The sequence below is a fragment of the Dama dama genome, chromosome 4 (genome assembly GCF_033118175.1).
Source record: "Dama dama isolate Ldn47 chromosome 4, ASM3311817v1, whole genome shotgun sequence".
Taxonomy (NCBI): Eukaryota; Metazoa; Chordata; class Mammalia; order Artiodactyla; family Cervidae; genus Dama; species Dama dama.
Genome location: NC_083684.1, coordinates 39,384,365 through 39,411,806, shown reverse-complemented (window position 1 = coordinate 39,411,806; position 27,442 = coordinate 39,384,365). Strand labels below are relative to the sequence as shown.

The 27,442-nt window shown below is 48.4% G+C and overlaps 1 protein-coding gene across 1 annotated transcript in view; it reads right to left on the bottom strand.

Annotated features, from left to right (window-relative positions):
• BEAN1 (brain expressed associated with NEDD4 1) overlaps nucleotides 1-25,326 on the bottom strand; it is a 45,906-nt gene extending 20,580 nt beyond the window's left edge. Inside the window, exons 1-2 of the mRNA XM_061140522.1 lie at nucleotides 21,441-25,326; nucleotides 18,883-18,989 (exon numbers count right to left, since the gene is read on the bottom strand). Of these exons, the coding sequence (XP_060996505.1) occupies nucleotides 18,883-18,907 (25 nt within the window). The 5' untranslated portion in view covers nucleotides 18,908-18,989; nucleotides 21,441-25,326. The remainder of the gene's footprint in view (nucleotides 1-18,882; nucleotides 18,990-21,440) is intronic.
• Nucleotides 25,327-27,442: the final 2,116 nt, after the last annotated feature.

Here is a 27,442-nt window from a genome sequence, read left to right as displayed (position 1 = left end):
TTCATCCCTGAAGCTATGTTCTCCCCATTTTAGAGGTGAGGATACTGAGGCTCAAAAATATTAAATGACCCACCACAGTCATATAGCCAGTATACGACTACTTGATAACCATTCTCTTTCTGTATGGCCCAGGAGCCAGCCTCAGCATCCTTTCCTTTTTTTCAAACATCCGTTTCAACACAGCACTTCACACAGTGATTACCTGGGTCATGAAATGAAGCTTGTGGCCACCACTCATCTAGTCCACAGTACTGCCACTCCTGAGCCAATGACCAGGCTTTGGCTTGGATTAGACCTGAACCCGTGGCCACTGTGCTACCATATTCTAATAAGGCACAAGCCAATTGGCCATTCAACCAATGTCACCATCTTCCCATCACCATGTGTCCTCTCCTCTTAGAAGCCAATGGCAGGACTTGGGAATGTCAGAGACAGGCGGTCCTCCTTGGGGAGCACAGGAGTGTATGGGGTCCACACTGCTCTCGACTGGTTCAGTATGTCCCAGCTGCTGGGATGGCTTGGGACACACTGGCCACCCCATGATCCAAGGCAGATGGGCTACTAAAAAGCTGGCCAGGGCAAGGTTGTTGGTGCCCAGAATAAAAACCTAGGGCAGGATATATGTGTGTGCATGCCCGCCCTGCTCAGCATGCAGTACCTTCTGCCGAGGTGCCAGTCCCATGGGGTCACCTTGAAGATGACTTGCCTGCCACCTGCTTCAGCTGCTAAGGGGAGCCTCACCCTCTTGGCAGTGCTGGGCTCATTACCAGCCAGGCGTGGAGATGGCAACACTCGCGCCTGCATATGAAGCCAGTTTGGGCAGGCATCCGCCTATATGGTTGGTGAGAAATTAATCTTCCAGTCACTGTGACCGGCAGAGGTATGCGCTGCTTTAAATTATTAGGGAAATTCTTCCAATTTTCAAATGCAGGGTCCACTTCATCAACAAGATAAAAATGACTGCAGAAAAATGACATGATGCTAACATCCCTTCCCACCCTCTGCCTCCCTGTTCCCCGTACCAGCTGCGACAAGGACAGAGAATGAGTCTAGCTTTGCCTCTAGCCTAGATTTTCTTCCCAAGCAGCCTCTACAAAGGTGTTGATGACCAAGAAGAAATAGTACCCTGAGATGTGGCCCTTCCACACACCAGCATGACTAGCTAACTTCTGCTGAACACCTACTGTGTGTCCTGCACCACGCTTGGTACTTTTCATGTACTAGTTAATTCTTACGATGGCCCATGATGGGAACTCCAATTAACAGGTAAAGAAACTGGACCTCAGAAAGGTTAAGTGATTTGTCCAATGTCACACAGCCCACGAAGAGGGACCCAAGTCAGTGGGCAGCCAAAGCCCTGTGCTCTTAGGCAAGATGCAAGGCTGTGGCTAACAGGCACTGTGCGACAGAACTCATGTTTTCGGGATCTTGCTAAAGTGAAATCTTCCTCCCCCTAAAATGAAGCTTTGCTTCCTCCTGGCCACCTTATATGTAGCAACGTAGACCATGACCTAAGTCTTATTCAGGGTGAAAGTATATCAACAGCTGAACACTGCATGTCATGTTTAGCTAAACTAAGCGTTTAAACAGCTAAACATCCCTGGGTCAGGAAGATTCCCTGGAGAAGGAAATGGCAACCCACTCCAGTATTCTTGCCTGGAAAATCCCATGGACAGGGAAGCCTGGTGGGCTACAGTTCATGGTGTCGCAGAGTCAGACACGACTGAGCACAAACATTGCTAAGTTTTGAGGGGCTGGCAGGGGCCCACTATTAGAGGATCTAGAAAGTTAAGAGACCATTCTTGGGTCTTCCCGGCTGTCCAGTAGTTAAGACTCCATGTTCCCAATGCAGGGGCCCAGAATCCATCCCTGGTCAGGAACTAGATCCCAGATAACACAACTAAAGATTCCATGTGCGGCAATTAAGACCAAGCACATCTAAATTAAAGAAAAAGGCTGTCCTTTATCTCAGTGGCAAAGAGGAGACTTCGAGGGGCCTGGTCCAAGTGTTTTAGGGGCGCCTTCTGGCTGAAGAAAGGGATAGTGTATGTGTATGTTAGTCGCTCAATCGTGGCTCTTTGCCACCTCTGTCCATGGAATTCTCCAGGAAAGAGTACTGGAGTGGGTTGCCATTTCCTTCTCCAAGGAATCTTCCCAAGAAAGGGATATACCATAAACACACGAAGGCTGCTGCCAGGCTCCAAGTGAGCGTGGAGCGAGGGTGGAGCGGTGCGTAGAGCGAAGGGCGTGCGTGGAGCGTGCGGCGTGCGTGGAACGTGAGAGGGAGAGCGTGGGGCGTGAGTGGCGTGTAGGTGGAGCGTGGGTGGAGCGTAGAACGTGAGTGGGCGAGCGTGGGGCGTGCGTGGAGCGTGGGGCGTGGGTGGAGCGTGGCGGAGGCTGAGGCCCAGGCTCCCGGGCTGTGAGTGGAGCCGGGATCAATTGAAAGCTCTTGACTGAGCTGTTCCTGAGAGAGTTCTTCCACCGCGCCAAGCAGAAGTCCTGTGAGCACGCCGCAGATCCAGCTCTGGTGCTCTCCCCCCACTGCGCATGGGGTCCTGAGGCCCCTGTCGGGGCTGGCATGGTGCCTGGGTCCGTGCGCCGCCGCCGGGCCAGGCAAAAGCCTGCGCTTGCGCCTCCGGACTTCTGCTCCAGGCTGCGACTGGGAACCACTGGTGAGTCAGGCCCTCAGTGACCCTGGGCCGGGGTTGGGGCTGGGTCTGGCGCTTGCCTCCTCTCTGTGTGAAACCCTAGCCAGTCCCATTTACAGGACACTGAATCTTGGTGGGCTGGTTTGTCCACCTGGTTTTGAGGCAGAGCTGGGATTTGAACCTGGGTGTGTCCATGAACTAATGGCCCAAGGCAGAGGCGGAGGTGGGAGAACTGGGCTACATTCCTGGTTCTGCCACTTACTGTCTGTGTGACCTTGGGCATGTTCTCTGCCCTCTCTGGACCTGCTGACTGTTTGTCTGAAAGATGTTTATTCTTGGGTCTTGAATCATTCTTCCTGAAGCGGTAGGGAGGAGGTGGGAGCCCGGTGAACGCAATGGGGGAGGCAGTGAGATCAGAAGATTACTCTTTGCAGCCTGAAGCCACGTAGGACCACTGGCAAAGGAAGGGCACCGAGACACCGAAGGTGCTGAGCCACCGTCTTTAGTTCTCCAGGCCTGCCCATATCTTCAGAGATGCTGGCTAGAGGAAGAAGGGGGCCATGGACAGAGATCTGACTGATGGTCCCTGTCACAAAAAATTCTGAATGCATTTGTCATGGGTCCACTTCTCTAAGTCTGGCCTCAGCAGTGCACCTCTTTCTCCATTGCTGAAGCCACCAGGGGGGAGGCTGTGAAGTCATTGGAGAAAATCTGGGGAAGAGGATTCGGGCACTGTCTTTTCTTTGCTCACCAACGGCTGGTCCCAGCCTCCCAGCTGGGACTAGGGTAGGGGACATGGCAGGGCAGGCTCATTATACTTGGGCGCTTCTGAGTCCTATCCCTTTCTTTTTTGGGGCAACTTCTCAGCCCACTTGGCGATACCTATTCTCTTGTCACCAGGAGACTGTGAGGGAGAGATGTTAGGGCATTGGGGGCAGGTCAGGAACATCCACACAGCGGCTGGGTCTTGCAGGATGAACCAGCAGAACAAGAGCAGGGGAGGGAGGAAGGGGCCTGGGCAGGAGTACAGAAGGGTGAGGTCACAAAAGAGCTCAGGAAAGGAGGAGGTGCTCCTGGGGTGAGGCTGTGGGATGTCACATGAACATTGGGATTATGAGGGTGAGGAAACGGCTGCTTAGTGTTTAGGATTCTTCTTACAACGGAAATGTATCTCTGCAAGATGTCAAGGCCCTGATGTGTTTTTCTTGGCTGTTTGGGACATTACAAGTAGGGTAAGTTATAGTGGAAACTGAGGATTAGAATGTGAAGTCATCCACCTATTAATCACCCCCCCCCCCCAGCCATTAATTCACTCAACCAACTGATTATCCACTCTCCCATGTATTTATGTACGTAGGCATCTACTCAGGATCCACTTGATCATCCATGTATCCATCCATATATTCAATCATCCATCCACCCATCCATCCATCCACCCACCAGTACTCACTAAGTGCTTCTTTGCCTGGATACATGATAGGCACTAGGAACATGTATGTGAATCAGCTAAAAGGAACCTCTCAAATACCCTGGTGCTCAGGGGAGAGTCTTGGTACATCATGGAGTTCTCTGCTCTCATGTTACGCAGAGTAGCCCTGCTTCCCTCTGTTTATACATCAGAGTTAATAGGAGAGTGCGCCACTGCCAAGTAGAAGACTTTTAGCCACTGCATTAAAATATAACTGGAAAAATAAAAGTGACCACCCACAGGCCCTTCATGATTCTATAAATATAAGATGAAAATGATTTCTTCCACTATTAAGATAGATTCTGCCACTTAAATAAACTCACCGAAATTAACTCCCATGTACTTCTACATATCCAGACTCCATAGCTTACCATCCTGTCATCGTTCACTAAGGTTTTATCTCCAGTTTGGTGAACAATTTATTTGTTGGCTGGAAAACTCACTGAAACAGTATCACAGACCACTTTTCCCTGTTTCTGCAGAGGAAGTGGTGAACTGGCTGACATTACAAAACCAAACCACAGCAGAATGAGACTTTCAACTTGAAGCCACACCACCAATCTCCCATTTTCTTGCTAGAGTCATCGGTGGCCCAGAACTCATTTTCTCCACTATTCCATCATCACCTAGAGTTGGCTTTTTGGCTGTTTTCCATGGAGGACACAGGCTTTTATAACACCAGCAGTCACTGTGTCTGCTTGATGTGTAGGAAATAGGGGAACTGTGTGGAGAAGCAGCTGGATGGGAGCTGGGGGCTGGCTTGGCCCATCCATCAGCTAGGGAATTAGCTATCACAGCCCCATTTGCATTGTGCTCTGCTTAGTCGTGTCCGACTCTTTGTGACCCCATGGCTGTAGCTGGCCATGCTCCTCTCTCCATGGGATTCTCCAGGCAAAAATACTGGAGTGGGATGCCATTTCCCTCTCATTTGCATTATGAGCCTCAAAATCGTGGCTTCAGAAAATGACCATTTACTACAATGTGGTCTTTCCAGGAAGTTCATGAATAATTGATATATAAAATGTTAAATTCATGAATGCTTCAAATTATCAACTGTCCCACAAGCTGGGCCAGCCTAGAGATGTGTTTTTGGGCCCCAGTGGCTGAGCCCCCACCCCAAGTACTATCATCCTTGGTTTTGTTCTGGCCCTTTGCTTTAGTGGGTTCTGATTCTGGAACATATCACGGGACTTTGTCCCCTGCTCCACAGTAGTTCCCTCAACTCCTAGAATTTACAAGGGCATGTGGGAAGCCACCAGGGCAGCAGTGTACTAAAAATAATACATTTTGAGGAGAAAAGACTTATTCCAGGAATGCAAGAATGGTTTAAGACCATGAAATCTATTAATATAACATGTCACTTAAGTAGGTAGAATGAGAAAAACTACTAGACCAGGCAAAGATAGATACTTCTTGGCCACAATAGATACGAATGATCTCAAGTGGCTGACACCATCACACTGAACCGTGGAGCTTTGGAGTAGTTTCTCAGCGTGTGGTTCATGGAACGTAGATTTCTAAAAACATGGAGTGTTTGTGGAGAAGTCTTGAATCCCCCCAGTCCCCAAGGTTGCTTGGTAGCCCTGAGCTGGGGCACCCCAGCCCCAGTCCTAATGCCTTTTATTCACCAGCATTCAGTGTCTGAGGTGAATGGCCCTAGTGTCCTCTGGGAGAAGGGTCACTCCTCAGTCATCTTCCTCAGGGCAGTGGTGGTGTGGGGGGAAACCCCAGAGCTCCTCCACCAAAGCTGACATGGATCTGGTCCTCAGATCTTGCCAAGTCAGAGTCCTGGGTTCACATCTTGGCCCTGCCTCTTGCAGGTGGTCTCTGGGCAGTTTACCCCTCTGAGCTTCTAGCACTTCAACTGCAAAGTGGGAACAGCAATTCTTTGAGTTAATTAAAGCACACTGCTTAGCAGGATGCTTGGAACACAGTAGGTGCTCTATATATGACAAACCTTAAAATCTTAACAAAACATTCCCTGGACATAGTACTAAATATGAAAGGCAAAACAGTAAAGCTTCAATAGGAAGGCACTATAGAACATCTTTATGACCTTGGATTTCTTAAACAGGATACAAAGGTATTAATACTGACTATGAAACAACGGGTAAGTTGTACTATATTAAAATAAAGATCTTTGGTGGGAGTTTGGGCTTCAGGGTGGGCAAGGGGCATGGGGACTGAGATGTGAACAGGATCAAGGACATGTCTAGAGCAAGGGGAAGATTTTGAAAGAGTTTCTAAATAATTTGTAACTTGCCCCGGGACACTGGCAAATGCTTCTCAGGGAGGAACCTGTCTGTGCAGGTGCCTGGAACCAGATAATAGATTCCAAGACATAGAAGGCTTCTCCTTCACATTCTCATGGGATCCTACATTTTTGCACAATTAGATCTTTCACTCTAATAGTTCTTTGTGGCATACTCAAGAGAGTAGCTACACTATCACATATAGCAGTTCAATGTCAAACAGTAGAAACTGAGTATGATGCAGCTTGTGATGATAGAGGAAAACTCATTTGGAAACCTTGGTCTCATGTTCAATGAGGGGACCTAAACAGCCTTTCTTCAAGTAAGTGATTAAGTAAAAAGCCCCACAGTATTCCTTTTCAGTTTGAAAAATGCAAGTCTTCGCAGCAGCTGACAGGAAATGTGCGATATTTCCCCGGGTTGTCTTTTGATGATGACTCATATCGCCAGTGCCTTTGCTACCTCTGATTACCTATGTTTCAGTATTAGTTTCACTTTAGTACTTCCAATCCTGTAAAGATTTCTGCAGCGGAAGTATAACTCTTGATTACCTACTAAACTTGGAAACAGTTTAGTTTCTTACCTACTAAACATGATCCTCATTCAGTTTTTATGATATGTTTTTGTGTTCTCCTCTCCTCTAAATCAAAGCCAGTATTGAACAAAGGGACGATGCTGAGCATGTCTTTCTCCTCTTGTGTGTGTTCCATGGGCTTGCCTTCCCCATGGCTCTTGTAATAAGACTATGGTGTATAGCTGGGCCTTTCATTCTTGAGCACTTAAAAATAAATGCCACTGCAGGAGAAGTGCTGGCTGTGCTAGGATTGAGCAGAAATTGACTTTGAAATGATAGGTAAACATTTGTTAAATGAGACACTGAATTTCAGCCACTATGGTGATTGAACAATTATTTAGTTCAGTGTTTTTAATGCTCAGTATAATTCCTATTTTAAAAGAATTTAAGGAACACTCCATAGGTTTCTGAATATACAGACTCAGAAATTCCATACTGGCTGGGAATTTGATAGTCATGTTGTTCTAGATAATTGGATTTTACACTTGGTAGATATGGCAGTGTGCTAGCATCGCTCAGGTGTAATTGATCATTGTGCTCTCTGGCAAGGATAACGTGAGAGCCGTGCCCCAGTGTGACTGTTCTTACTGTTTAGAGAGTGTTGGTGACATACTGTGCAAGTATATAGCCGCATGTACTGTAATTGTCCTTAAACTGTTGGGATCATAGTCATTATTTTAGTGTTAGAGGTACTTTTGTATCTTGGAAAAAATAAGAAAAAATTTTAAAAGTTTAAGTTATTTCACAAGCAGTCTCTTTAAATTTCATTTAACCTAACACCTAAAATTTCAATAATTGACAAAAACTCTTTAATAAGACTGCCATCCAACTTAAAAAGGTGCCCACCTTGGCTTTCACATTTATAAAAACGTATTCTTTGAAGTGCATCAACAGGATCGTCTGCTCCTAAGAAGTCCAAGAGCGTATCCCCTAACTGTATGCTCCATATCACTTTATTTTCTGTAAATTTTAAAGTTAAATATAAATAAAGCAAACAGTTATATGTAAGACTTGATAAATACTCTCTCTATAAAAATTTGAGAATATCTTTGAATGCAAAGGCATGGTTATAAGAGTCAATAAAGCATCCAGGGACATTCCTGGCAGTCCAGTGGCTGTGACTTTGCCTTCCAGTGCTGGGGGTGTGGGTTTGATCCCTGGTTGGGGAGATAAGATCCCACATGCTTCTCAGCCAAAAACACTAAACATAAAACAGAAGGAATAAAGTAACACATTCAATAAAGACTTTAAAAATGGCTCATGTTAAAAAAAATCTTAAAAAAATAAAGCAGTCCACAAAGAGGAAGAAGATTTTTGCAATAATATATCCAACACAGGTCTGGTATTCAGAATATATAAAGACCTCCTAGAAATTAATACTAAAAAGGCCCAATTAAAAAAAAGTGGGAAAAAGGCTTAAATAATCACTTCACAAAAGAGTATATCCAGGGTGCTAGTACACTGTATTTAATAACTAGAGAAACTCCAATGAAAACCACAAGGTGATATTTCTACTATTTTCCAGAATGGCTGAAGTGAAAAAATTCAGAGCAAGCACTGGCGAGGATGGAGGGCAACTAGAACTCTCATATATTGATTACAGGAGAGTGGACTGGTACTGCCCTTTTGGAAAACTGTTTTAGCCCTATCTATTAAAGCCAAACATATAGATGTCCTATTACCCAGAAATTCCACTCCTGGGCAGAATGAATCCTCCAACAGAAATGCATCAATATGTTCACCAGAAGCCACATACTAGAACAGTGCTGTCCAATATGGTAGTCACTAGCCACATGTAGCTGCTTAAATTAATGAAAATTAAATTAAAAATTTAATTCCTCAAAAGCGGAGATGATTCAAAGAAACTGAAAGATGTCCCATGCTCCTAGATTGGAAGAAATAATATTATTAAAATGCCATAGTATCCAAAGCAATCTACAGATTTAGTATATTCCATACCAAAATAGCCATGATATTTTTTGTAGAACTAGAACAAATAATAATCCTAATATTTTTGTGGAACCGCAAAAGACCCCAAATTGCCAAAACAGTCCTGAGGAAAAAGAACGAAGCTGGCAGCGCACACAGTACTATACATAAGACAGATGACTGACAAGGACCTACTGTATAGCACAGGGAACTCTAGTTAGTGTTCTGGGATAATCTATATGAGAAGAGTCTAAAAAAAGAATGAATACATATGTATAAGTGAGTCACCCTACTGTACACCTGAAGGTAACAGGACAGTGAGAATCAGCTACACTCCAGTAAATAAGAAACGAGCAAAGCTGGAAGTGTAACTACCAAATCCAGACTGTCCTCCAGAGTTATAGTAAGCAAAGTAGTGTGGTGTTGGGACAGAAACAGATACATAGATCCATGAAACAGAATAGAGAACCTAGAAATAAACCCCCACACCTATGGTCAATTGACCTATGACAAAGGATGCAAGAATCTACAATGAAGAAGAGACAGTCTCTTCAACAAGTGGTGCTGGGAAGACTGGACAGTTTCTGGTAAAACAATGAGATTAGAGCCTTCCTTCACACCATATACAAAAATAAACTTTAAGAGGGTTTAAAGGTCTAAAGGTAAGACCTGAAACCATAAAACTGCTGGCAGAGAACACAGGCAGAACACTTTCTGACATAAATTGTAGCAACATCTCCTTGGCCCAGTCTCCTAAAGCAAAAGAAATAAAAGCAAAAATAAACAAATGCGACCTAACTAAACTTAAAAGCTTTTGTACAGCAAAAGAAGCCATCAACCAAACGAAAAAACAGCCTACAGAATGGGAGAAAACATTTGCAAATGATGAGACCAAAAAGGGATTAATGTTCAAAATATATAAACAGCTCATATAGCTCAATATAAAAAAACAATCAAAAAATGGTCAGAAGACTTGAATAGACATTTATCCAAAGAAGACATACAGATGGCTAACAGGCACATGAAAAGATGCTCCACATTGCTAATTATTGGAGAAATGCAAGTCAAAACCACAATGAAGTATCACCTCACACTTGTCAGAATGGCTATCATCAAAAGGAAACACAAATAACTAATACTGGACAGGATTTGGAGAAAAGGGAACTCTAGTTCAGTGTTGGTGGGCATGTAAATTGGTGCAGGCACTGTGGAAAACAGTATGGAGAGTCCTTAAGAAACTACAAATAAAACTACCATATGATCCAGCAAAAAAACCACAAATAAAACTACCATATGATTCCATTTCAAGGTATATATCTGAAGAAAATGAAAACACTAATTATAAGAGATCCGTGCACCCCAAAGACCCCATGGACTGTAGAGTCCATGGATATCTCTAGGCCAGAATAGCCTCTCCTTTCTCCAGGGGATCTTCCCAACCCAGGGATTGAACCCAGGTCTCCCACATTGCAGGCAGATTCTTTACCAGCTGAGCCACAAGGGAAGCCCAAGAATACTGGAGTAGGTAGCCTATCCTTTCTCCAGTGGATCTTCCCAACCCAGGAATTGAACCGGGGTCTCCTGCATTGCAGGCGGATTCTTTCCTAAATGAGCTATCAGGGAAGCCCCCACAATGTTCATAGCAGCACTATTCACTGTTACCAAGGTATGGAAGCAACCCAAGTGTCCATCAACAGACAGTTGGATTAAAAAGGTGTGATTTTATATATGTATGTATGTATGTATGAATGGAATACTGTTACACTATAAAAAAGAATGAAATAATGCCACTTGTGGCAACATGGATGGGCCTAGAGAATATTAGAGAAATAAGACAAGGAAGGCAAATAAGATCACTTATATGCAGAATTTTAAAAGTGATACAAATGAATGTATATACAACATAGAAATAGACTCACAGATATAGAGAACAAACTTGTGGTTACCAAAGGGGAGAAGGAAGGAACAAATTAGGGATGTGGGATTAATAGATACAAACTACCATACATAAAATAGATAAGCAACAAGGATATACTGTATAACATAGGGAATTGTACCCATTATCTCGTAATAACCTATAATGGAGTATAATCTGAAAAAATACTGAATCAGTACGCTGTACACCTGAAACTAACTGTATTGTAAATCAGCTGTACTTCAGTTAAGGAATTTAGTCCTCAGTTGCACTAGCTACATTTCAAGGGCTCAGTGGCTGCAAGTGGCTAGTGGCTATCACTGGGCAGTGAAGATATAGAACATTTTCATTATTGCAGAAAGCTCTGTTGGACAGCATTCTACTAGAACGTTCACTATTCATCGCCCAACTCTGAAGAGTACTCAGATGTCCATTAAAGTAGAATGGATAAGTTATTTGTGATATATCAACACAGTGGAATATTATACATTCCAATATGTCAGTGTACACACTGGTGAGACTAAGTGATCTACAGTTACATGCAGCACTGTCACTGAATCTCATGACAGAATATTGAGCCAAAGAGGCCAGATCAAAGAGAACATTCTGTGTGATTCCAAACATATAAAGGTCAACACCTGGAAAAGCCAATTTATAGTGACAGATGTCAAGACGGTGGCAGAGCTGGGCATGGCGTAGGGCCTGGGAGAGCACGTGGCAGGAGTTGTAGCTGCAGCTCATGATGTATTTCTTGATCTGAGTGTGCTGGGTTTGTGAAGGTTCAGCTGTACACATATTTCTGTGCATATTTCTGTATGTGTGTTTTATACAGTGGTGTGCTGGCAAACCAGCTTTCCAGGAAAAAGAAAAAAAATTCCTGATTTCTGGTGTTGTTTGCCAATTTCTATGGTGTAAAACTCCCATTATGATGGATTTCAGGCTGGCTACCAATGATTAAATGGGTCATTAATCCTGAATATTTAGCTACTCTTGTGAGCTGGTATTTCTCTACTACACAAACCAAAAAAAAAAAAAAAAAAGAAAAAAACACCTAACCCTAGAGAATCCCCATAAAAGGGACTCCTCAGTTCAGTTCAGTTCTCTCTTCAGATATTTAGAGGTCCTCCTGAAGACTTGAGGCCCAGAGAGCAAGGACTGAGAAGGCAAAAGGGGAAGGTTTTGTTGGCCTGACTGTTCACTGCCTCCATTTTAGACTGAGGGTTCTAACAACCTTTGTCCTTTTAAAGACTAGCTTGGTAAACCAGTCCTGGTATTACCATTCCCTAACTAGGATTATCTCAGGGGTGGACATGCAACTAAATTCTGGCCAGTAAGACATGAGGGTGGTATGCTGGGAAACTTCTGGGAAAAGTTGTGTCACTGCCTGGGTTAATGGTGGCCATCTCTCAATGCAGCAATCTTACAATGGCCATCTTACAGTGGAGCAAGAAGATGGAAAGAACCTGGCTCCTCGGTGATGTTCATCTCTGACCACTGAACCTGAAGCCCTACAGCTGCTCCATCTCAGGATTTCCCTCCCCATGTGGAAGTAAGGTCTAAATTTTTTTTTTTAAAGACATGGCATGTTATCATAGTTATCCTCTTTTCGGTATCTTCCCTGAGAACAGAGGAGAGCAGGCTCCTCGTGGAAAGAGCACTTCATGTGGAGTCATGCTGGGAGCATCAGCGTTTCAGCTGCAGACACGCCAGGTGACCTGGTCCAGTCCCCAGTATGCATCTCAGTTTCTGCATCTCTGGTGAGAGGCAGTTGGGGTGGAGTCCCTGGGTAAGTCCCATAGGGTCAGCAGAAGACCTCTTACATCCAGTCTAGAAGGTAGGGAGAACCCATTTGCTTGCATTGTCTCATATGTGCCTGTGATGGGGTCTGGTGAAAGGCTGGCACCTGGCTAGCCCCTGATCAGAGCCTGTCAGATGAAGTACAGCCAAGTATGCCATGCTGTGTCTGCATACCCAGCTGGAAACAGAGAGGGAAGACCTGATCTCTCCTTGGAACAGTCTTGGGAGGACCCTGCAGGAAGACCTCCTCTCACTGTGGGATAGAGAAGCCAGAGGAGGAGGATAGAACAAACCCTGACTGACTGACTGTGTGCTCACTACACTCTCAGTCACCCTGGAAAGTGGGTCTCATGATCCCATTTCATAGCTGACTAACAGAGGCTTGGATGATTTAAATACATTCGCTTCAGTGGTTTTGGAACCTGTGTCATTCAGCTCTTGCTGTTTTTACTGTAATCAGCTATATCTCTAGCCCTAGCCCCATTCCTAGGGGAGACAAGTATTATCCAGTGACTGAAGGGCCTGGTGGATGGGCAGAGGAAAGCTCTGGAATGACTTTTTCAAACAAGGCCTGGAGGTCACCTACAGATACGGAGTCCAGGTGGGAAGAGGGAGCAGCCCTTAGAAGCTGATGAAACCAGGGCTAATAGAGGACATGGTACTTTAAATGCAGAGAGAAGCAAACAGAAGGAACTCGAGGAGGTGAAAATGTATCAGGCTTTCAGAGGGACTAGTGTGGCCACTGCCCTGAGCTTGGGCCTGGAAGTTTCTGCTTGTAGATGCTGCCACCTCCAGTGGTCCCTGGGCCCACAGGGCATGTGACTTCTCTCTTGGGGCCTCTCTCTCCTGACTGGGAAGCATGCGGTCCTGCACACTTCTGGGGTGATGTCACAGAGGATGACCAGTCTTTCCTAATCACCCTAGGCACGCTTCCAGGCACAGGAGGGTGGCGAATGTAGTGTGGTCCTTGGCAGAGAAATGGCAATGTCCTTACTCATTCCTGTTTGCAGGTAAATCCTCCCCAGTGTACTTGGCTTTGGGGTGCTGTGGGTGACAACTCCAGGGATTACGCTTGCGTGGCAAGATTTCTAGATACAGAAACCAACTCAAGGCTCAGTCTCTAGATCCTTCCCTTTCCCACACTCCCAGGGTTATAGGCTGGCAGAATAGGCTGGAGGGGGGCAAGAGGGTGGCAGAGAGATCAGTTAGAGGGCCAGAACAGTGGTCCAGGTGATGACAATGGTGTCCTTGGTCCTGGGGCTTAGTGGTGGAGGTGGCAAGATGGAGTCAGATTTCAAAGTGAAACTGTTAGGATTTTCAGATTAATTGGTTTGGGGTAGAAGAGAAAGGAGAGCAGTAGAAACTCAGAAAGTTTGGGACACAAAACCTCTGCAAGCTGGGAGTGCTCTGCAAAAGCTGGGGTACTGCTGCTGTTTAACAATACGACATTAAGCACTCAAGCTGAGGCTGATGCCCTCTTGTCAAGGCTCTAATATTAATATAAAATGATTGTGCATTTGAAACTGAGATTAGCTGTCAGATGCCAAGCACTTGCTACAGTCAGACTCTGGGATCGACCAGAGAACTCAGAGGAGGGGTAGCCAGGATGTTCATGGGGCCACAGAGTGGACTCTCCATTCAAGGGCTGGGGGTTCAGGAGCTAGCTCTCAAGTTCTTCCTTCTCTTGACAGAGAAATCTCTTCAGAGGTAATACAATAAGCAGAGCAGAAAACAACAGTATCTGGTCCACACCCCAGGTTCATCTCCAGAGTCCCCATCGCTCTCCATTTTCGCCATTCTGTTGCCAAAGACTTGGGTCATGTTAAGCATTGTAGAGAGAGGGTGGTCAAAAGGATATGACTTTCAAGTTTCTCAAGCATCTTCTCAGTGCCTGGCACCAAGCTAGATTCTCCTTGTGACATATCAAATCTGGGCATCAAACCAAAAGGCTATTATGACTGTTTACATTTTACAGATGAGCAGATTGAGGTTTCTAGATGTGAAGAAACTTGCTCTAGATCTCACAGCTGGCAAGTGTCAGTGCTGTGTTGTCCTTGAACCCAACCATTGTCAACCACATCACACAACTCTGAGGGAGGCCCAAGCCCACCCAGAGGCTTTTCTAGGCTGTGATTCCTTCTGGCCTGCTGGCAGCCTGTGAACTTAGCAGAGACAAGCCCCATCCAATTCCTCTGTGGACCAGTGGTTGCTACCCTCTACTCTCAGCCCTGCTTCGCTGCATCCTCAGTCTCCCCTGAGGCCCCAAAGCCCCTCCTCCCCCCCAGGTCTATCCCTTGAGGCCACCCCCACTTCACACCATAGGAAGCTCTCTGGAGCTCCCATGTGCTCGTGGTAAAGAAGTAGTTAGGAAGCATCTGTTCTTGAAGCCTGCATCCTGGGGAAATCCTGGGCTGCCCTGCCCAGCTGGGGCCAGATGGAGGAGGCTCCCACGCGTCCAGCCTCTCTGAGGAGCCAGGCTGGTCCTTCTTACTCAGTGCTTAAGGCTGGAAATGGCTCACAGGCCTGCACTTGCAGGGAGGAGACCAGATTTCCCTCCTGCAGCCTTGCAGCCAAATCCCTCAGGGCTTCCCCTCTCCTGTTCTTGCCTCCTCTCCCTGCCTTAGTTTTTTTCATCTGCCTGACTGAGAGGGAGGGACAGGAGGTTTGTTGGGGCTCTCTCTGTGAGAGGCTGAGATGAGCTAAGATCCTTGGGATGTAATAGGGGTTGGGGGAGCCCAGGATGTGGGCAGGGCCTGGGAGAAGTCGGCCCAGCCTGGTCTGATTGAGGGCTGCCCAGCTCCTGAGAGGCCAGTGGATGGTCCCACTTCACCCAGTGTCCAAAGCTGTGGATGCCAGCCAGACCTGTGCCCACTGCCCTGCCCCAGGTTCACATTCCCTGTTGACACTCCCTGACTTCCTGAACTCTTAACTTGAAGGAGCCAGGTCTTGCTAGGGAACCTTTGGTACTTGTTTTTCCTTCTGGGGACTATCCTCTTTGCCCCTCTCAACTGGCAGGATGTAGGGGTGTGGAAACCCAGACAGGGACAAGCTATGGTTCCTGTCCTAAGTTTTCCAGATTTTAATGGCCTTGGGCATCTTCACATGTAAGATAATTTTGTGAGCTAAGATGGTTCAAGCGATTCCCTGTTAGGTGTCTAAATTCACAGAGCAGGAGAGGAGGTGCTTAAAAAGAGGGTGTGTGTCTGTGGCTGGATGATGAAGCCTGAGACTTCTGGCTTTGTCCCTCAGTGTTCCCAGACCAGGTGAATCAGGGCATCAGGGACTCTTGTGGTTCTGCATCCCTCCTAGAAAACCACGTGAGGGCCTCTGGTCTGTGAGCCCAGGAGGCCAACCACAAGCAGTCTGCTTCACTCCATTTGTTCACTTGTCTGGTTGTCCTGTTCCATGAATATCTACTGAGGCAGCAATTTCCAGGATGGGGTCTGAGGAGGGGGTTGGACTGGGGTGGGGGGAAGTCAGGAGAGAGATCTGTTGACCTACTTTGGAGACCCTGGGGTCTCCCTGGGTAGCTGGTAGTGTTGCAGGTGTTGGAGGGAAACTGAGGGTCACTTGTAGATTTCTGGCCAGTGGGACTGGGTGGTGGTGATGGTGGTGCCCTAAACCAAGACAGCAAAATCAAGCAAGCTGGCATGGAGGGGAGGGCAAGGAGTTCAGTGTGGGACAGGCTGTACTTGAGCAGTGGAGGTGGGGCTACCCAGGGGAGCCAGGCAGTGGAAGGCAGAAGGAATCAGCTTAGGCAGAAACCGGAGTGGAAGAGGGTCATGGGAACTGCTGGCCTATAGGCTGCAGTTGAAAGAAGAGTGAGGATGAAATGGTCTGGGGAGTACAGGGCAAGAAGGCCAGTGGGGTTAGAGTCCTGGGGGACCTAGCATCCCTGGGCAGGTGTGGGAAGAATGCACCCTCCTCTTGCACCAAAGGAGACCATGAATGGATGATCAGAGCCCAGAGAGCCAGAGGGGCTGGAGGAAAACCCCAGGGTTCAGAGTCCAGAACCCAGTCGACGAGCCACCAGCAGGGTTGATGGGACCAACAGGGTCAGATGCAGCTGAGAACTGAAAACTCTGGGACGGACTTGGTGACACAGCCGCTGATGTCATTTTGGGGTGAGGGTGCAGGAGCCAGGCTGAAGCAGATTAGGGGTGCTGAAAGGGAGGACGGCGAGCACTTCTTAGCTCAGAAAAAAGGTAAAGAGTCCGACCGGACACTGAGGAGAAGAGAAGAATCCTGCAGAGAAGAGAAGAGACGGTAGAGGAAGAGGTGGGCCTGGATACCCACATGGGGCTTGGCCTACCAGTGCCTGGGACCTCCTCCTCTAAGCAGAATCTGAACAGACCTCCAACCCAGAGATGTAAGCAGAGCTGCTCTGGCTGAAGCAGCAGGTGGTGGGGCATCTGGGTTCTGCCCACCTGGTCTCCCCTCACCCTCCAAGGAGCCTCACAGCTGCTCTGAGCTCCTGGAACCCCCTGGCCTCAGATAACAGCTTCATTTTAGAGATGAGGATTGGCTGGGCAGAGCCACAGAGAGAGTCTGGTGGCAGAGTCAGGAGCTTCAGCTTCTCCCCCTCCAGGGCCTCATCCACAGTGTCGGACTGCATTTATTCATTCAGCGAACATTTATTGAGTGCCTACTACATGCCAGGTGCCGAGCCTGTGCAGGGAGAGGGGGATTCAGAGAAGTGCAGTAACTGCTCCTGACCAGCCCAGGATACCTGTGACCACACCCTGGAGTCCTCAAGAGCTGCTCTCATGGAGCCTTGTCCTGGGGTGATGGCCCCTGTTAGTGCAGACGGCAGGGCTCCACAGGGCCTGGCTCAACCCCAGAAGGTTCTGGAAAGTCCTCCACACTCAGCAGCCCAGCCTTCTGCACTGCCAGCTGCTCCTGGGGGTGACAGTACAACCACCCCGACCCTCTGTGGGGCAGGTGTTCCTGGGCTCTGACCTGCTCCCATGGCAGCCTTCTCACCTGGCCTGAGGTTTTGATAGCTGATCAGCAGACATGGTGGTAACAGTAACAATAATTTACTGAGCTTGTCCTGTGTATCAGAAAGCTTATCGCTCTTGATCTATGCCCTCCTCGGTACCCACGGCAGCCAGCAGCCAGGATGCACTCCCCTACCTCCTGAAAACATTCCCTGCACAATGAACACACTGCCACCTTACTCCCCGGCACGCCTGGTGACGGTCGCTCCCAGACAGGATCGGCCAGCTCTCCCTACCTCCACTACAGCAGCCCCCTGATGCTCACAGAGTTGACAGTTGGCAGTCTGACCCTCTGCAGGAGAGGTTCCTCAACCACAGGATGTAGGACATGGTACAGATTTGAACAGACACTGGTGAGCAGGGTGAGGGAGTTGACAGGTAGACAGGGAACCTCAGCTGGGGGCCCTGATCTCACACAGACTCACAGTCCCAACCTCACCAGGGAGAAGGGATGGGGAGGTTATGCACGTCCTCCCAAAATGCAGCAAATGATGGTGCCTTGGAGGGGGCTCAGGGGACATCATGGGAGGAAGCAGGTGGCTGCCAGGGAGAGAGGCAACTCTGGGGTCAGGGTGGCAGCATGAGTCGTGAAGGCAGGGTTGATGATGAGTAGGGGAATAAGCCACAGGGGCTGCAGCCTTGAGCCCCAGGGTATATCTGATTGAGTCCATCATCTAGATGTGTGGGCATCAGGGAGCCATGAGAAGAATGTTACGTGCAAAATCATCTAGTGGCTTCATTAGATGAAAAAATGAATTATTAATAACAAACAAGGAACTGTCTGGTGAGGCTGCTCTCGGAAGGGTTTCCTCAGACACTGAACCCCAAGGAATGTGTTCTGTGAAGCACCCATCTCATGAGACATTCCTTGTTGTCAGCTAAGTTTGGGTAGACCCTCTGGGCTTTCTCTTTCCAATGGAGCCTCACAATACAGCATCACCTTAAAGGCTCTGAAGAGTCCAGCAAAACTGACTTGACCTGTGTCACTCAGCATTTCCCACACTCATTTGACTATGGAATTTAAAAAAAAGTAACCTCATTAATATCCCTTGATATTAATCCCTTGAAGAACCCTGACCCACACTCTGGGAAGTGCTGATATGGAGGGATTGGCAAGGTGAGACATCTCTTGCAGATTGTCAGGGGTCTGCTGTGTTGCCCTCCCCCCATCCATCATATCACATTGAACCCCTATCAGACCCCTGGAGCTCTTTGGCCAAACATCCTAGAAACATTCTCTGCATCCTGACTCTGCCATGCTGGCCCCGGTCCATGGAAGGAGGTGGGGAGGAGACTTACAGGGGCAGGGGCGTTTGAAGGACATGTAATCCTTGGAGCAGAACAGTGGAGCCAGCCTGCCCACGTGCAGAGCTCTGACTTCTCGCAGGGAAGGACCCTCCGCTCACCTGCAGAGACACAAACAGGCAGGTGATGGGGGCGCCCACATGGCACCTGCTGACCCTGCAGGCTGGGGGCTTGTGTACCCTGGGTTGTCAACCTCTGGGGAGAGGATCGTGACTTTGATAGCATGTGCCTAGTCTGGGGGGGCGGGTAGTATGAGGGTTCTAGGGCAGAGGTGGTACAAATGTGTGCTGGCATCTCAGTGGTTGGTGGAAGGGGGCGAATGTCTCTCCTGGGTTGACCTCTGAGAATCCTGTAACTGTTAGGGCTGAAAAGACCCTAACAGATCAGCTCAATGTCCTCATTTCACAGAAGGGGAAACTGAGACCTGGAGAAAGCAAGAAACTAGTTCAAGGTCCCGCAGCTGGCTCTGGAAGGGTATTCATAAATGCCTAGCTCAAACCTTATTATTATCATCATTATCATCAAACCGTTTTAAGAGAAAGATGCTTTTTTAATTCTCATTTTATAAATAAGGCAGTTGAGGCTCAGAGAGGTTATGAAGCTTTCCAGGGTCACACAACTTCTAATTACAGGCTGGGACTGGAACCCAGGTCTGTGTGACTCCAAAGTGCACACTGTCAGCCAGCACACTTCCTTAGAAGGTACCTACTAAATTACCAATTCAGAAATAAAGAGCTAGAGAATACAATTGTCTCTTTACCAATACCACCCCCCCCCCACACACACACCCCTATGTGAATATCCAGGTGTCAAGATGTCTGTGCAGTAAAGGACTGCCACGTCACTCTAGTACCTGTTTGCAATGGAGGAAACATTTTCAGAAAGTAATTCATCCTCTCATGCTGCTGGAGATCTGAGCTGATTCAGTCTCTCATGGTAGGTCCCCAGGTGATAGAAGGCCATGGGACTATTAGGGAGTTAGAGTTCTTATTTCCTAGGGAGTGTGGTCACTCGACTTGGGAGAAACCAAACCGTGCCTTTGGATGGATGTGGAGCCCAGCAGGCACTTGCAGGGGAAGCTGCTGGCTGAAAGCCAACGGGCAGAGCGCCTGGCCCCTCTACATCCCAGGGGGAGCAGGCTTCCCTGATCCCAGGGATGATATCATTATGGACAGAGCTTTTCCGTAAGAGGCAGTTCCAAAGGTTCCCACTCTTGTCTTCTCCAGGGATCCTTTTTATTATATATATGTATATATCCTCTAAATGGGCCCCATGTTTTGATGGGGCCAATTGGTTAAACTATACTAAGAATTCATTTTTTTACTTAATAAACAAACACCTGTCTTTGGAGAGCCCAAGCTCAGAAATCCAGTTCCTGAGTGCTAATATTGACTCTCCCACTTCCTGGCAGTGTAGCTTTGGGCAAAGCACTTCACCTCTCAACTTCAGTGTCTTCCTGGGGAAAGCAGAGTAAGAACACTTTACCTGCCATGAGGACTGGGGTTATGTACAGACAGTCCCTGGCATGAGGTATGTGGCTGCAACATGTTCATTCTGCTGCCTGAGGTGGGTGGGAGGGAGGGGCCATCACTGCTGCTGACCTCGGAATCCCTCTCCAGGTGACTTCTTCCAGCTCAGCCTGTCCTGGTGTGATTTCACACCAGAAAATTCATAAAGCATCTCAGGGCCTGGGATCTGTGCTTTCTAAAAATACATGTGTGTACTTATGTCTGTGTTCGTTTTTGCGGGTGTGCACTGTGGCTGTGTGTGAGTTGGGAGGAGGATACAGTGCTCTGACAGGTCATCTCTTGTACCACTTCCAGAGAGGCAGAATGGATCAGGTCATTTGCTGAAATGTCTTTGGTAGCTCCCAGTACCCTCAGGAAAATGCCCAAGCCTCTGCCCCAGCCTCCACAGGTCCAGCCTCTGTTTCCCTTTCTAGTGAGCTGGCGTAGAGTAGGCAGTTAGTAAATGCACAATGAATGTATACATTCTATGTGGCTACCCTGGTGGCATCTGATGCCAAAAAGGGTGCTGACCACCCCCATGCTTCAAGGAATCGTCCCCAAGGTGACATGTCTATCAGAGGTCCCCTGTACCCCCTCTTTCCTCTCACTGGGCATTGTGACTATGAGGTTAAGACTGGGGTTTTCACAGGGCATGGGGAGGTGGGAGATGACCTCCCAGGGCAGGGGCCACAAAGAATCCCTGCATTACATATGGTTTTCCATGGTCAGTTTGGGTGGGTGGTGGAAATTGTGTAAGTTCCCAGGGGGCTAGGAGATTGGCAAGGGGCTGGCAGGTTTTGCCACCGGTCAAGTAGACATTTCTGTAAATGGGGATAATCTGGGCACTCCAGCTTTCAGGGTGGCTCATGTTCACCAGGCACCTCCACGTGCCAGTTAATATCACCGAAATTACTGCAACAGGTCTCCTGAAGTAGGTAACATTTTCATACTGCAAATAAGAAAACTCATACGCTCGTGACATAACCCACCCAAAGTCACAGAGAAGAGACGGAGAGAGAGAAATGCAGAGAGGGTCCTTGTTACCTCGCGGTTCCTGCCAGGGACACCCCACACCACAGATCTGACACCCAGGTCACGTCTTCCCTCGCGCCCGTCTCACTCAGCGCCCAGCATCTGAGTCGAGGCGCGTCCCTGCCTGTGACTCATCTCCGACTGGATTGCGGGCAGGCGGGCGGCCGGCAGACTGCAGTTTTCCAGGTTCTGAAGTGGCTGAATGGTGGGCGGTAAGTCCACGTCACTCCCACTTCTCTTCGCGTCCCTGCTCCCAGAATCCCTCCGCTCCGTGGCTCACCGTGACACTCCGATCTCGATCAGCGAGCTTGTGGTTAAGGGGACCGGCTCCGTCTCCCTGGCAGAAGCAGCCGGGAAACTGCGCGAGACGGGATGGTTCGCGCATGCGCAGCAGAGGCAGCCATACTGGAGGGTTGCGCTTCGCCAGGGTCCGTGGTGAACTGGGCAGGGCCACACAGTGGCTGGCCTGGGGGATGGGCCACGTCTTTGCAATGCGTGCTCAAACCACTGGATCTCAAAACAAATCGCCATTTTACACAGAAAGGAGTCTCAGAAATGAGGGGGGCTGGTCTTGAAGTGTGAGACCCAGCTGATGGTCCCTCTAATGGAGAAAAAAATTCCATGGCAAATGCAGATAGATGTCATTACAGGTAATACCTCAGAGATAACTGTGGTTTGGTGGTCCGCGAGATTCCAGATCCACAGTAAAGCGAGTCATTCAGTTTTTTTGGTGTCCCAGTGCGTATCAAAATTAGGTTTACATTATCCTGCAGTCTATAAAGTTTGCAGTAGCCGTTTGTGTAAAAAACACTGTACATACCTTACTCTAAAAATGCGTTATTGCTAAACAATGGTAACCATCCTTTGAGCCTTCAGGAAGTGGTAATCTTACTGTGTTGTGTGCTCAGTTACTCAGTGGTGTCTGACTGCAACAGGGATTGTAGCTCGCCAGGCTCCTTTGTCTATGGAATCTTCCAAGCAAGAATACTGGAGTGGGTTGCCATTTCCTCCTCCAAGGCATCTTCCCCACCCAGAGATCGAATCCATGTCCCTTGTGTCTCCTGTGTTGGCCGGCAGATTCTTTACCACTGTGCCACCTGGGAAGCCCCTTATTGCAATAGCAACATCAAAAATCACTGATCACAGGTCACTATAGCAAATATAACAAGGAAAAAATTTTGAAATGTGAGAATTACCAAAATGTGACACAAGAGACATGAAGTGAGCAAATGCAGTTGGAAAAATGGCGCTGATAGACTTGCTTGGTTCAAGACTGTCCCAAACCTTCAGTTGGTAAAAATAAGCAATATCTGTGAAGTGCCATAAAACAAGGTGTGCCTGTAAACATTTGTCATGTGATCAAATGAAGACACAGACGAACTCAGGAGTGGAGGAGAAAAAGAGTGGGAGGATGATAACAGAGAGGCTGGCAGAGTACACATAGATTTGCAAGCAAGTAACTTGGTACTGATTTTAGAAGAGAGATCCAGGATGTTTGGCAGCCCTGGCAACAAAGAGGCCTTCGTGCCCCCCATGCAACATCTGGCCACATGTGTGCTATCCTGGGTTAGTCAGGAAATGCCTGGAGCTTACAGGGTCTCCATGTTGCCTTAGTTTACCTGGAGTAGCGCTTTGTTGGATCAGCTGCCTTCCCCACTGCCACCAGTGCCCAACCTCTAAGAATGGATTCACTAACTACATAAACCAGTCCATTTGCAAACCAACAAGTAGGTCATGACCACGGATGTAGAGAAGACTCATTCAAGGCCTAGACAACACCAGTAAGGATATAGAAAAACATTATTACAGCAGCGACCCCAGTGTCCAATAACAGAGGACAGGCTGAGAAAATTTTGGCATATGCTTATAATGGAATATTATATAGCCATGGAGTCATGCTTTAAAGAAATTTTAATAATATAAAGACTTTTACTTTAGTCAATGGTGAGGGGATGTCACCAAGTAAGCTGGCTATATAACTGCTGACAACATGATCCCTTATTTTCTAAGGGAAAAAATGAGAGAAAATATTCACACACAGAAAAAGATGAAAAGGAAATAGACTGAAGTATCCAGTCATGTGGGTATCCATACTCTGGACAGTGGTGGGATTGAGGAGGCTTGTTGTGTTCTTTGGTTTTTTACAAATGATTTTCTGTAACAAAGAGTAAGTGAATAAATCAGTGATAGTTAACTCATTGGAAATTTTAAATGCTAATTTAATTGCCTTTGAGCATGCCATTTGTTGTTGCAAAGATTAAAAAAAATTAACTTGTCTTTCAACTTACTGATAAGGAGCTTTATTAACATGTTAGGAAAGTAATCTCCAACTGGTTTTAACCTTCATCACATTTTCCCTGGCACTTGAACAGGTCCTATTTGCCAGAATTTTGAGGGAAGTTTCTGCCATGAACCTTAAGGTTTTATTTTCAGGCAAGCTATACATTTGGCAAAAATAATAACAATAATAGACCTTATGTTTGTAAAACACTTTATAATTTGCAGAGCATATGAAGTGCTGGTGGTTGTTTTTGTCTCTGGGGATATGACAGTAAGCAAAATGGTTAAAAGTCCCTGCCTTTGGGGAGTTTACATTATATGGATGAGGGCAGACAATAAACAGATGAATAAGATATATAAATGTTAGGGATGATAGGGCTATGGAGAAAAATGGAGAGGAAGGATAGGGAATAAATGGGGGGAGCTGCTCTTTTAAATCAGTTTGATACTGTTTGAATATAAAAACATGAAGGTGTCTCAAAAAATTGCCCATGGGCAATTAACACAGATGTCCAATGATTGGAGATACCCAGGGAGGAAACATTCCAGTAACTAATTACATATTATCTAAAATACAGTGTGCTAATTATCAATTTTACAAACTTACAAAATTATGATGAGTCATAGTGATGTTTTAAGTTTCCTATACCTAGCAAAGTTAGTCCTTAACCTTTCTAAGCCTCAGTGTTCTCATCTATAAAATAGGGACAATTATAGTACCTAGATCAGAGGGCTGTTGTCAGAATCCAAAGGGAAAATAGTTATGGTTGGGAAACAGCATGTGTTCAATGCATGTTTTTAATGCAGACATAGCAAGGCCATTGCAAGGGGTCTAGAGTATTTGTTGCCATTTTCAAGAGGAAATGGAGGCTCTGAAGGGTGACTCTCCTGCCTAGAATCACATGCCATAAACCCAGGTAGTCCAGCTCCAAGAAGCTGTGCTCTCAGACACAATTCTCCTTTGTGCCAAGGGGCTTCAGAAGCCCTCCTGGTTTTCAGGAAGCTTCAGGAGGGTGAAAGCCCTCTCCCTTTAGGAGGCTGAGAGCCGACTGCCACCTTCCCACACCTTGTGCTCTGAGCACTTCCAGGGCACAGGCTTCATGTAACAGGCATCTGAATGTGTCTGACTAATGACTTCCCAAGACTGGAGGAGGTGCCTGTATCCCCATCACGCTGATGCCTGGCTGTGCTCCAAATACTGCGTGAACTAGGGGACACAAACCTCCTAATTAGTTTCTGATTAACTCCTTTGGGAAGAAGAGGTGAGAGTTATGGAAGATGCAAGGGTGTGACACCCTGGTGGGTGAATGGGGGAGGGGAGTAGGCTGTAGAGGAAGAAGAGGACAGAGGGGGTTTCTGTGTAGTAAGAGCTTCGAGGAGGCAGCCCATTCTGTGTGTCCCACCAGGCAACATGTGGACAGACTGCCCCCCAACATTCCCTTCTGTTCTGGCAGCTGGGGCGCAGGTGAGTAGGACTAATACAGGTGTCCATAAGTGGTGGAATTTGTTTTCTTCCCAACACCTGGAGCACCTTCAACCCTCTATACCACCCCAGGGATTCCAGCATCCTCCCCTAGCTCCTGGGCCTCCCGGGTTCTGCCCTGGGTCTGAAGTGTCTGCTGCACAGACTGGGCAGATCTCTTCCTGGAGACCTTCCAGCTCTGAACTTCTAACCTCTCAAAGTCATTCACGGGCCCCGCTTCCTCCCCAAGGCTCATCACTTCTGGTGCCTTGTGGCTCAGTCGCCTGGATGAACATACCAGTCCACACAGCCTCAGGGTTGGGACCCCCTCCGACTTCCCGCTGTCTCCTTGCCCTAGTAGCTGCTCCCTCTGCTGCTTGTCGCTGCCTGTCTGAACTGTCACCACTGGAACATCCAAGCCACCTGACTGTCTGATTGCGCCTCAGGGAAAGCAGTCTTCCCTAGGCCCAAACCCAGGAGTGGAGGGAGGTGTGAATTCCCTCGCACAGAGTGTGAGAAGGACGTGGGGAGCCCTCTGCCTGGGGAACAGACCTCAATCTAGGGCCGATGAAAGAGTGGGTTAGACAGTCTTTCTCAACTGGGATGGAGATGATAGGTGGGGGAGGCCAGTGCCCGCTGGGAAGCAGAGCATCCAGGGAGGAGGGAACAGTGAGAAAGGGCTGGCCCTAAGGAGGGGCTTCTGCCATTTCAGTATGTGTCAACAAGGCCTTAGGGGATTCAAGACTTCCTCGGAGTGGGGTTGAGAAGGGGTGGTGTCCCTACCACCTCAGAGGACCTTGCTCTGCCTTAGCATCCACTGGTGCTGGACACTTCACAGAATGTCACCTGTGGTCAGCCTGAATTGACAGCTAGCTGTGTGTCAACCACTATGCTAGCCCTGCACCCGTTCCCAGGCATCGCTTCATTTATTCCCTCCAATCCACCCACCTTCCCCATGTTTCAGATAGGGAAACTGAGGCTCAAAGAGGTTAAGTATCTTGCCTAATGCCACACAGCTAGAAAGTCAGCCAAGCCCACCCTTTGGTTCGGAAGCCCTTGAACACGTTGCTCACAACAGAATCCTACCTACATGTCAGCAGAGCAACTGAGGCACAAAAAGGTGAAGCCACTTGTTCCAGTAGAGCAGTCAGGATGTTTGTGGAGAGTCAGGAGGGGCTTGCTCAAAGGCAGGCGCCTGTGGGACTGTGTGAAATCAAGACCAAGGACCAAGCTCCTGGAGCCCCCGCGGCTGACACCTGTCACTCGTGCCCTCCTCTTCCCAGCCTGGGCCTGGCTCTCCCGGCCGGCACGGGCGTGTGGGATCATCAGGAGGGCAGCCCTGGATCCTCCGCGAGCCAGCCTCAGGACCGCCTGGCCGATGGGGAGTGGGGAAGGGCTGTGCGAGTCAGCCGTGGAGCCGGTGGGCACTAACCAACTTCCGAGGGCGCGCGGGGAGGGGCAGCTATACCGCTTGGCGCTGCGCAGCCAGCCAGAGCAGCCGCCTCGGACTCAGCCTCACTTATCGCGCCAGGGAAAGTCTGACCCAGAGCTGGAGAAGGTGCAGTGTGGACACCTCCTCTCCCACCGATGGTACTGAGATAGACCAGCGCGGCAGGCAGGCACTGAAGCGGGGGCATGGCCCTGGTGACCCGCCCGTTGGAGGGTCAAACTTCCCTGCTCGAGGGTCGCGGGTGGCTTCTAGCTTCAAACTCTTCAAGCCTGGAGCCCCTTTCCTCTTCCACCCCAGCCATAAGTGCGTCCTGGTTCCCCCTTCTTGGGTAGGTTGTTTAGGGGTCCGGGAAACCAAGAGCGCGGGGTCGTGGAGACTGTTTTTTTGCCCCCTACATAGGGTGGATGTTGGTGTGGGACTCCAGTCAGGCAAGAATCGGGGAGTGCTCTCCATCCCGGGGCCTGATGGCATGTTCAGGGGCAGCCACGGTCCGCGCGGGTCCCGGTGGCCCGCCCGGGGGCGCGGGGGTCGGGGCAGGGATCCGCGGGAGAGCGGGGATCCCGTTCGAAGCGCGCTGCGGTTCCTCCCCGGGACAGCGTTGAGCGCCCCCGGGGTGTGTGCGTGCGCTGGGGCCGCCGCAGAGCGCGGGGGAGGGGGGCCGGGACCCCCTCCCCGCCCCTCCCCAGCGCCGCCCCCGGCCCCACGCCCCTTACTCGGCTTGGCTGCCTCGCTCCGCTCCGTGCGCCGCACTGCCGGCTCCAGCTTCGGCTCCAGCTCGGGTTCCCGCTCTGGCTCAACTCCCGCTCGCGTTCCGGTTCCCGC